A 10,597-nucleotide genomic window follows, 5' to 3' on the forward strand; every position below is an offset into this window, starting at 1 on the left:
CCGTGGGGCCCCCAGGGGCCCTCTTGAAGGCCCCTGGGGGCCCCACTGGGGGCCCCTGGGGGGCCCTTTTGCTGCCTTGTGATTAGGGGAGAGCTGTCGGTACACCTGATTGAGTTAAACCTAGTACTGACATTAGGAAGTTGTGGAAAATGGGGATCTGAGAAGAAGAAACAAAATAAACCCTAAACCCTAAACCCTAAACCCTAAACCCTTGAGGAGGATAGGCTTGTGGCCTCGAGACGGCTAAGGTCTTCTCCCCTGAGCAGCAACGTGAGGAGCCCAGGCGCCTTAGACACAAGGGTTCAGGGTTTAGGGTTTAGGGTTTAGGGTTTACCAGAACTCCAGCGTCGCTGCGCACTACTGCATTTACGGCCTGGGAGGTTTTGGAAAGCGACAGCTGCAGCAGCAGCAGCAAATTGTTCGTTGTGACACACGAAAAGTAAAGCGCCTCCTGCAGCAGCAGCAGCAGCAGCAGCGGCCAATGAGTAAGATAGGTAGGTGGCGGCAGCAGCAGCAGTAAATAGTACAGCAGGTAACAGGCAGCAGCAGCAGCAAGTGAATATAACAGGTGAATGACAGCAGCAGCAGCAGCAGCAAATGAACATAGTAGGCAAATGGCAGCAGCAGCAGCAGCAGCATGAGCCGCTGATGAGCAGCCAGAGGAGCAGCAGCAATGCTGCTAGTGATAAATTACAGGACAAAAATAAAAAATAAAAAATAAAAAGACTAAATAAACAAACAGAGGAACCAGAATAGCAGCAATAGTGGTAAGCAGCAGCAGCAGCAGCTACAGCAGCAGCAGCAGCTGCTGCTGCTGCTGGACCATCGCTGCAGCTGAGGGTTTAGGGTGAAGAGACCATAGTTGAGGCCCAGACTAAGGCCAGCAGCAAGGGCTTAGGGTTAAGGGTTTAGGGTTTGAGGTACATAAGCTTCTGCTGCTCTCTGGGCCACGAGGCTTATCCGCTGCTGCTGCAGCAGCACAATTGCATCTTGAGGGTTTAGGCGCTGCTGGCTGAGGTAGTCTCTGCAACCCTGAAAATAAAAAAATAAGTAAATAAATAAATAAATGAATAAATAAATAATAAAAAATAAATAAATAACAAATGAAATAAATCAATAAACATGAAGAGGTGAAAAAACGAAAAGAAAGGCGCAAAAGGATGCATTTAGGTACAGGGCAGCTTGCGGCGCGTAAACCCTAATTTAGAATTTAGGGTTGCGGAGTTGCCCGTTCTCTCAAATCCCACTTCTGAGCTTCGGGTTGGCTCGGCTGCGTAAACCCTAATTTAGGGTTTAGGGTTTACCTGTTTGGCCTCGCCGAGGGCCTGCCACTGCTGCCTGAAAAGGTCTTTTTGAATTGGAGGTTTATCTTCTAAAACATCTCCAAGAGCGTAAGAAATGGGAAAGTATATTACACCCAATGAAGTCTTCAAAGCTGCCTGCAGCAGCAGCAGCAGCAGTCGCAGCAGCAGCAGCAGCAGTTGCAGCAGCAGCATCAGGAGCACCAGCAGCAGCACCAGCATCAGTAGCAGCAGTAGCAGCAACAGCAGCGCTTGCAGCAGAAGTAGTAGAAGCAGGAGCAGCAGTAGTAGCAGCACCAGTATCAGTAGCAGCAGCAGCAGCAACAGTCAGCAGCACCAGCAACAGTAGCAGCAGGAGCAGCAGCAGAAGCAAAGCAGCAATCAAAAAGCACACACAGCAAAACCAACGGAAGCTGCGGCTGCTGCGGCGCGGCCTCTAGCCCCCCTGGCCCAACTAGGGTTTAGGCTTAGCGTTTAGGGTTTAGGGTTTGCCTGGATGGTGAGGGGCTCTGCGGGGGGCGTGTTGGAGTTGAGTTTGTTGAAGGCGAGGGAAACTAGGGTTTCGTGAAAACCCTCGGGAGATATTTCGAAATTAGAAAACGAGGGTTTTGGAGAAACCCCGAAACTGTTGGAGTTAAATTGCAAGTCCGAAATAAACACTGAAAAAGGGTTTTTGTTCCGCACCCGCACGCACAGGCTGCTGCCCCCTGAAGCCGCACACCCAAACCCTAAACCCTAAACCCTAAACCCTAAACCCTAAACCCTAAACCCTGGAGCCTGGGGGTTCAGCCCTAAGAGCTCGCACGCAACGATAAGGGGAGGGATTACCGAAGAGCGTCTCAGTGATCCAAACCCTAAACCCCAAACCCTAAACCCTAAACCCTAAACCCTAAACCCTAAACCCTTAGCTTCAGCACTCAGTTTTTGCCTTGAGACAGAGTTCTGCAAGCTGGAGCGGCCACGGCCAGGGACCTGCGGTTTAGAACTTGGGAACTAGGGTTTAGGGTTTAAGGTTTTGGGTTTAGGGTTTAGGGTTTACCGCCTTCGGGCCTGAAGAAAGCAGTTGTGATCTCTAAACCCTTTTGCTGCCTCGCATCTGGGGTTTCTGCTGCAAGCAATGAAGTGTGTTGCGCGGAAAAGGCCTTCTGCAAACATACCCTAAACCCTAAACCCCAAACCCTAAACCCTAAACCCTAAACCCTTAGCTTGATATCTTAATGCCCAACCATAGGCGAGAGAGCTCTAACCCTAAACCCTAAACCCTCAGCTCCAGCGAGACCCTCAGCTCCAAGCCCTCGACCCTCAACCCTCTGACACCCCAAACCCTAAACCCTAAACCCTCACCGAGGACGCGCCGGAAATTGAAGAATCGCTCAAATCTAGCAGGTCCACGGGGCTGCTTCTGCAAAACCACAAAACACTTTTTCTAAAATTTTGCACGCAGCCAAAAAAAGTCCCAAGACATGCATGTGCACCCTAAACCCTATACCCTAAACCCTAAACCCTAAACACGCGAAATGAATGCATGCATACGCCTTGAAAGCACCAAACGTATGCATGCATGCAGAGCTCAATGTCACTCAGTGCGACAATTAGGGTTTAGGGTTTAAGACGAGGGTTTGGGGTTTGCAGCTGCGGGTTAGGTAATTCAGCTAGGGTTTGTTGTTTGCAGCTGGGGTTTAGGGTTTGCAACTAGGGTTTAGGGTTTGCGGCTAGGTCCTAGGGTTTGCTGCGCCGAGCGCCTCACTCTTCGGAGTCCGAGAGCGCGCTCCTGCTCCTACTCCTGCTGCTGCTGCTGCCGCTGCTGCTGCTGCGGCTCTGCTGCTGCTGCTGCTGCTCTAAGGCCCTTCTGGCCCTCTCAACAACCTGCTGCCCCGACTCTTCTTGCGAAGAAAAGCTCCCCAAAGTGGGGCCCCCCAGGGGCCCCTCAAGGGGCCCCCCAGGGGCCCCCAGGGGCCCCCCAGGGGCCCCCGGGGGGCCCCCAGGGGCCCCCGGGGGGCCCCCGGGGGCCCCCTGGGGTGCCCCCGGGGGCCTCGTTTTGGGTACGAAAGTTTCGGGGAGTTTGTGGTAGACAGAGGCGACCATAGAAATGTTTCCTGAATTTAAAAACAAATTAAATAAATAAATAAATAAATAAATAAATAAATAAATAAATGAAAATGAAATAAAGGTGAAGGGGAGACATATAGACACCAGGACACCAGGAACAGAAACCCTAAACCCTCAATTAAACCCTCAATTAAACCCTCAAGTAAACCCTCGAGCAAACCCTCAAGTAGAACCTCAAATAAACCCTCGAACAAACCCTCAAGTAAACCCTCAATTCAACCCTCGAACAAGCCCTCAAGTAAACCCTCAAATAAACTCTCAAACAAACCCTCGAGTAATCCCCCAAACGAATCTGAAATAAACCCTCAAATAAACGCCTTGATAAACCCTCGCATAAACCCTAAAAGGGGGAAAAGACCTAAAAGCTCTTCTAGGGTTTCTTTGTCGAAGTCCATTTCGCTGTCTCCGACGAAATTTCTCGAAAAAAGAATTTTCCGAGTTTTTTCTGGATCTTTTGAAAGCATTCTCCAATAAATAACAGCTGCAGCAAAAGAAAAAACGGTTTTAGTCCACTTTCATCAGACCTACGGTTTAGGGTTTAGGGTTTAGGGTTTAGGCCTGGGGAACTCAGGGAGCGTCGGCGCCGGCTGCCTATCTAAGACCTAGGGTTTAGGGTTTAGGGTTAAGGCGTGAGGCCCTGCTTATCTGCAGCTTGGGGTTTAGAGTTTAGCGAGGGTTTAGGGTTTAGCGAGGGTTTAGGGTTTGGCTAGGGTTTAGGGTTTGCGGGCCTCTGTCTCGGACGTCTGGGCTTGCTGCTTGTTCGGTGGCGGCTTTGAGAAGAGCTGCGAGGGTTTCTTTGTGCTGATTAGGGTTTAGAATAAAAAGGCGAGCAGCAGCAGCAAGGGTTTGCAGCTGCACTGCTGCTGCTTCTTCCAGAAAAGAAGACACAGCAGCAACCAACACAGACACTGCTGCTGGCACCTCCTGCGTGAACTGCCCTGCGCAGCAGCAGCAGCAGCAGCAGCAACGGTAGCAGCAGCAGCAGTGGCAGCAGCAGCAGCAGCAAAGGTAAGAGACAAGTGGTGGTTTGGAAGGCAATAAGGAAATAAAAAAGACAACTATGGAAATAAATAAAAACAAATTGGGAGACAGACAAGCAAATAAACAAACAAACAAACAAATAAATAAACTAATTAATTAAAACAAATAAACAAACCAAATAAATAAATGAATAAATAAATTAGTTAATTGATTAAAAATAAATAAATAAACAAATACCACAAATCCAAATGAGTGCCGCCTTCGCCTCGGGCTCTTCGATTTGGTCGGCGGCGGCGCAAAGCGCAGCGACGAGTGCGGAGTAATCCCCGGGGTACTTTCTACAAATAAGTAAATAAGTAAATAAGTAAATAAGTAAACAAATGAAAAAATAAATAATAAATAGATATTATCATAGATCATTTTATTTGGAGCAGAAAGCGCGAAAAACGAGCGCAGGGCGGTGCGCCCGTAACAACTTACGCCTCAAACCCTAAACCCTAAACCCTAAACCCTAAACCCTGTTCGAAGGCCCAAGGCGCAAACCCTAAACCCTCGCAGTTGAAGCCCCAGGAGGTCCCCGAGCGTGGTTTTTTGTGGGGTTTTCGGGAACTAGGGTTTAGGGTTTGGAAATGAGGGTTTAGGGTTTGGGGTTTGGACCTGAAGACGTCTGCGAGGACGAGAGCAACGTCGTGAACCACTAAATTAGTGTTTTCTTTCATCAAATTGAACAAAAGGTCCAAACAATTCGAAAGAGAAGAAGAAAGGCGCAAACAAATTCGCCCAATTGCCTTCACAGCTCTTCGCCGCAACTCCAAGTCCACATCCACTGCGTAGTCCCGCAGCTCCGCGAGGACCTGCAAAATCAAATTAAATAATTAAATTAATTAAATTAATTAAATTAAATTAATTAAATTTAAATTAAATTAAATTATTTACTTAATTCAGTTCATTTTGTTTTGTTCGTTTTCGGCCTTTTTCGCGAAATTCGCAGAAAACCAGCGACTTCCCGCGCAGCAGCGCAAACCCTAAACCCTAAAACCTAAACCCTAAACCCTTGAGGCGACCCCAATCCCGCAATCGAGCCCACAGGGGCCCCTCTTGTGGGACCCCACAGGGGGGTTCCTGTGTTGCCCCTTGGGGGCCCCCAAGGGGCCCCTAATTACCCCGTCAACAGTTCTCTCTGTGGCCAGCAGCACGAGGGCCTCCAGCTTTTCCACTTTTACAAAAAGTGGGTCATGAAAGCCGCAGTAAAATGCCTGCAGACGCGGACATGCAGCAGCAGCAGCAGCAGCTGCTGCTGCAGCAGCAAGAGCGGCAGGAGCACCAGCAGAAAACGGGACAGCAGCAGCGAACGGGACTGCAGCAGCATGAAACGGTGATGCAGCAGCAGCTGCAGCAGCAGCAAACTGGGACGCAGCAGCAACTATAAGAGCAGCAAATGGGGATACAGCAGCAGCTACGCAGCAGGAAATGGAGAAGCACCGGCACCAGCGGCAACGGATCCAGCAGCAGCAGTAGCAAAAGGCAATCCGGCAGCAGCAGCAACTAGTCCAGCAGCAGCACCCCCAGCAGCAGCAGCAACAGCCCAGCAGCATCGAGACAGCAGCACCAAATCAGCACCAGCAGCAGCGAAAAAGCAGTAGCAGCACCTAAACAACAGCAGTACCAGCAGCAAAACAGCAGCAGCATCGAAAAAGCAGCAGCGGCACCGAAACAGCAGCAGCAGCAGCAGAAACAGCGGCAGCAGCGGCGAAACAGCAGCAGCAGCCGCGCAACAGCAGCGGCAGCCGCGCAACAGCAGCAGCAGCAGCACAACAGCAGCAGCAGCAGCAGCAGCAGCAGAACAGCAGCAGCAGCAGCAGCAGCAGCAGAACAGCAGCAGCAGCAGCAGCAGCAAACCTTGATCTCGTTGGCGAGGATGGAGGGCCTCTTTCTGAGAATTAATTGAATATTTCGCAAAGCAACAAATTGAATTTCTGGTTCCAAAGAAAGAAGAGTCACTAAAGGCGGAGACAGCTTGCGGTGTATAGACACCTCAAAACTCGCGCTCGGGACCCTGGCCACCAGCAGCAAAAACGCACCGTACGTCCTGCTGCTGCTGCTGCTGCTGCTGCTGCTCGTTGTGCTGCTGCTTCATTCTCTCCTGCTGCTGCTGCTGTTGGTGCTTCGTTAGTGCTTCTGATTTCGCTGCTGCGGCTGCTGCCGCTGCTGCTGCTGCTGCCTCGGCTCGCGCTTGTTTGTTACTTGTTTTGTGTTTGCGAATTATCCATTGCTTGTTACTTATAATTTATTGTTATTTGTTATTTTATTGTTTTTAAATTTTATTTTTGCTGCTGAATTGGCTGGCAAAAATGTCCACTCTTTATTAAAGAGCACTCGCTGCTAGCTGCTCAAAGCAGCAGCAGCAGGAGCAACAGCAGCAGCAAGAGCAGCAGCAGCAACGCCAGCAGCAACAGCAGCAACGGTAGAAGCCGCAGCAGCTGCAGCGAAAACAGCAGCAACGGAAGTTGCAGCAGCAACACGAACAGCAAGACAGAAGCAGCAACTGCAACAGTAAAGTGAGTGACAGCAGCAGCAACAGCAGCAGCAGCAGCAGCAACAGCAGCTAGAGAACGTAAAGCACCGCCAGAGACATGAAAAACACCAGATATTCCCAAGAAAATAAATAAATAAATAAATCAACAAGTTAATTAATTAGTTATATAATGAATATAATAATTGATTAGTTAAATTCTTTTGCTGCTCACTTGTCCAGCAGCTTCAATATGACCTTCACCGCGGAGAGAATAACTGAAATAAAGTAAACAAATAAACAGATAAATAAATAAATTAAAAGATAAATAAGATAATTAATTAATTAGCTGATAAATAATTGGTTAATAATTAATTAAGTGGTTAATAATTAATTAGTTAATTAATTGATTAATTATTTGATTAATTAGTTATTGATAATTAATTAATTAATTAATGATTGAAAAGAATTTCATAAGGAGAAAACAAAGAAATGCATTTACAAATAAAAACCTCCAAAGCTAAGAAGACAAATAAACAGGCAAATGAGGGGAAATTGAAACGGAGGTAAAAAGACTTTTCAAAATAAATAAAAAGAATTTAAAAAAAAGATAAGCGGGATTTAAAAAGGAGACAAAAAGAGTTTTAAACAAGAGACAAAAGGGATTTAAAAAGAAGACAAGAAGGAAACAAAAAGGGGGCAAAAAAGGAATACAAAAGAAACAAAAATAGCGCAAATGAAACCAAAAAGCCGCAAAAAAAGCAGAATTGGCCAAAATAAAACAAAAAATGGCAGCACAGAGAGGGCCCGAAATACGGACAAAAGAAACCTCAAAGGGGCCCCAGAGGGGCCCCCAAAAGTCCCCCGAGGGCCCTCAAAAGACCCCCAAAGGGGCCCCAAAGGGGCCCCTGGGGGGCTTGCGGGGGCCCCTGGGGGGCCCCCGGCGGCCCCCTTGGGGCCCCCTAGGGGCCCCTTGGGGGCCCTAAAAGGGGAAAAAAAAAGGAAATACCTGCGGGGTTTGCGTGGGAAAGGCGAGGAAGAACTCTTTCGATGACAGCCTCTGCGGCCTTGGGAGTGGGCGGATCGTAGGCGACGAGGGCGTCGAGAATGAAAACTTGGCCCCATCTGAAAAAATAAAAATAAAAATAAATAAAAATAAATGAAAATGAAGAAATTAAATCCATTTCGAAGTGTTTTAGAGCTTTTGGACAGCCTCGTGGGGCTAATTGGACTCTAAAATCCGCTAAATGGAGAAAATTGGAGTTAAAATGAATTTAAACTAATTTAAATTAATTAAAATGGATTAAAACGAATTAAAATGAGTTTAAATGAATTTAAATGGACTTAAATGAATTTAAATGAATTTAAATCGATTTAAGTCAATCAAATTAACTAGAATTAAAATTAGAATTAAATTTAAAGGTAATTATAATTCAGTAAGAAGCGGGAGGAAAGAAAACACTTTGGGGAGCTCTTCAACAAAAAGAAATTGAAAGAAATTAAGAGAAATTAAAAGAAATTAAAAAATAAAAAAGAATAAAATGAAATGAAATAAAATGAAAGAAATGAATTGAAAAAAAAGCATCAAAAGAGATTAAAAGAAACAAAAGGAAATAAAAGAAATGAAAAGAAAGAAAAACTAAAGAGACAGAAAGGCAAAAAATAGAAAGAAAAAGGGGAATAGTAGGGCCACTAGAAAGATATTAAAAGGAGATAAAAAAAAACAAAAAAGAAGCAGAAAAGAAACAAAACAAAAGCAAAAAAGAAATAAAAAAGAAATAAAAAAGGGACAAAAATGAAACACAAAAACAAAGAAACAGAAAAGAAACAAAAAAAAGAAACAAAATAAAACCAAGAAAGAAATAAAAAAAGAAGCAAAAAAGAAATGAAAATAAAACAGAAAAGAAACAAATAAGAGGAAAAAAGGCAACTGGAGAGGCGGAAAGGGAGGGCAAAGAGATAAAAGAAAAAGGAAATAAATGAGGATAAAACAAAATTGAGAATAAAATAAAATAAAACAAATGAAACTTAAAAAGTATATTAATTAATTAATTAATTAATCAATTATTTCATTAATTAAAAATTAAAAATTAAAAATTAAAAATAAAAAGAATTTACTCAGTGCATTCGTTTAAAGCGCTCAGCAGCCGGGAGACGCAGGAGCTGTCTTTTGCTGAAAAGAAAAAACAAAAAAAATTAAATTAAATTAAATTAATTAACTAAATTAAATTAATTAATCAATCAAATGCGAAGTTACTTAAATTAAATTAAAAATGAAGTAAAATGAATCAAGAAACAGGGAAAGACCGAGGCGACGGCAAGTTGAGAAAAAACCGAAAAGACACAAAAAAAGATCAAAAAAAGAAAATAAAAAGACAAAAAACGAGACGAAAAAACACACAAAAAAGGGGACTAAAAGGCGACAAAGAGGACACAACAAGAAGCTCCGAAAGAGCCAAAAAGAAGTCTAAAAAGAGCCGAAAAGAAGTTTAAAGAGAGTCAAAAAAACCGGGGAAAAGTAGAAATAACGGCCCAAAATGGCTCAAAGAACGCCAAAAGGGCTCCGAAAAGCCTCAAAAAAAACCCGCAAAAGAAACCAAGGAAGCATCATTCGAAAAGAAGAATAAAGGTCAAAAAACTCCGCAAAAATCCCAAAAAAAGACCAAAAAAGCAAAAGAAACCAAAACAAAGCAAAAAATGAAACTCCCGGGGGCGCAGCCCAGCGACCGCAGCGTAGCCGCATCTTGCGGACGGCCAAAGGGGCCCACAGAGGCCCAAAAGAGGCCCCAAAGTAGCGAAAAAGCCGAAAAAAACTGGAAAAAAAGCAGGAGAAAGAGAAATAAAAGAGACAGCAAGAAAGACGAGCTTTAGGAGATGCAGAAAAAGAAAAAAAGGAGAAAAAAAGATGGACGGAAGTGGCGAAAATACCAAAAAGAGACTTGAAATGGCAACGCCCCGAAGCCCGAGAGATCTCCCCCAAGGCAGCCACCGCGTTGGATACCACCAAAGGGTTGGAGTCCAAAAACATATTCAGCAGAAGCTGGAGAAGAGGCTGGCCGTGGACCATGTCGGGGCGAACGTCTGCAAACCCTAAACCCTAAACCCTAAACCCTAAACCCTAAACCCTAAACCCTAAACCCTAACCGCGTGAATTCTGTAGAAACGCATGGTACGATTCGAGGCAGTCTCATCAAGCCGAGCAAGACTGAGCTTCAAACCCCGCAGCCTCGACCCCAATCCCTGATGCCTAACCCCTAAACCCAAAACCGTAAACCCTAAACCCTAGACCCTAAACCCTAAACCCAAAACCCTAAACGCTAAACGCACCGTAGAGTTTGGCAATGGCGACTGCTGCAGTTTTGCGCACATAAGGGTCTGGGTCGGTGCAGCAGCGCGTGAGAGGTTCGGAGATGTGTTCAGCAACAGCTTCCAGCCTAATGTAGGCCATTGTCCGTAGCGCCAACGCCCTGCAGCAGCAGCAGCAGCAGCAGCAGCAGGCCATGCAGCAGCAGCAGCAGGCTATGCAGCAGCAGCAGCAGGTCACGCAGCAGCAGCAGGAGCAGCAGCTCAGTTCCCCATCCCCACCGTCCGCCTCCCCAGCCCACCCCACCCCCCGCAGCCGCAGCCGCAGCCGCAGCAGCCGCAGCCGCAGCCGCAGCCGCAGCCGCAGCAGCAGCCGCAGCAGCAGCAGCAG

The 10,597-nt window shown here is 46.1% G+C and overlaps 1 protein-coding gene across 1 annotated transcript in view; it reads right to left on the reverse strand.

Moving 5' to 3' along the window:
• Positions 1-9,984, reverse strand: part of ETH_00027980 (beta adaptin protein, putative) — a gene marked incomplete at both ends in the record, with an annotated part of 12,400 nt that extends 2,416 nt beyond the window's left edge. Inside the window, 16 exons of the mRNA XM_013378240.1 lie at positions 132-157; positions 335-451; positions 925-1,032; positions 1,305-1,439; positions 1,794-2,008; positions 2,341-2,446; positions 2,646-2,703; positions 3,049-3,397; positions 4,629-4,729; positions 5,049-5,245; positions 5,504-5,647; positions 6,291-6,324; positions 7,139-7,181; positions 7,913-8,028; positions 9,022-9,076; positions 9,832-9,984. Coding sequence (XP_013233694.1) covers positions 132-157; positions 335-451; positions 925-1,032; positions 1,305-1,439; positions 1,794-2,008; positions 2,341-2,446; positions 2,646-2,703; positions 3,049-3,397; positions 4,629-4,729; positions 5,049-5,245; positions 5,504-5,647; positions 6,291-6,324; positions 7,139-7,181; positions 7,913-8,028; positions 9,022-9,076; positions 9,832-9,984 — 1,957 coding nt within the window. The remainder of the gene's footprint in view (positions 1-131; positions 158-334; positions 452-924; positions 1,033-1,304; positions 1,440-1,793; positions 2,009-2,340; positions 2,447-2,645; positions 2,704-3,048; positions 3,398-4,628; positions 4,730-5,048; positions 5,246-5,503; positions 5,648-6,290; positions 6,325-7,138; positions 7,182-7,912; positions 8,029-9,021; positions 9,077-9,831) is intronic.
• Between the last annotated feature and the right edge of the window lie 613 nt (positions 9,985-10,597).

This window comes from Eimeria tenella, genomic scaffold (assembly GCF_000499545.2).
Source record: "Eimeria tenella Houghton genomic scaffold, Eth_scaff79, whole genome shotgun sequence".
Lineage (NCBI taxonomy): Eukaryota > Apicomplexa > Conoidasida > Eucoccidiorida > Eimeriidae > Eimeria > Eimeria tenella.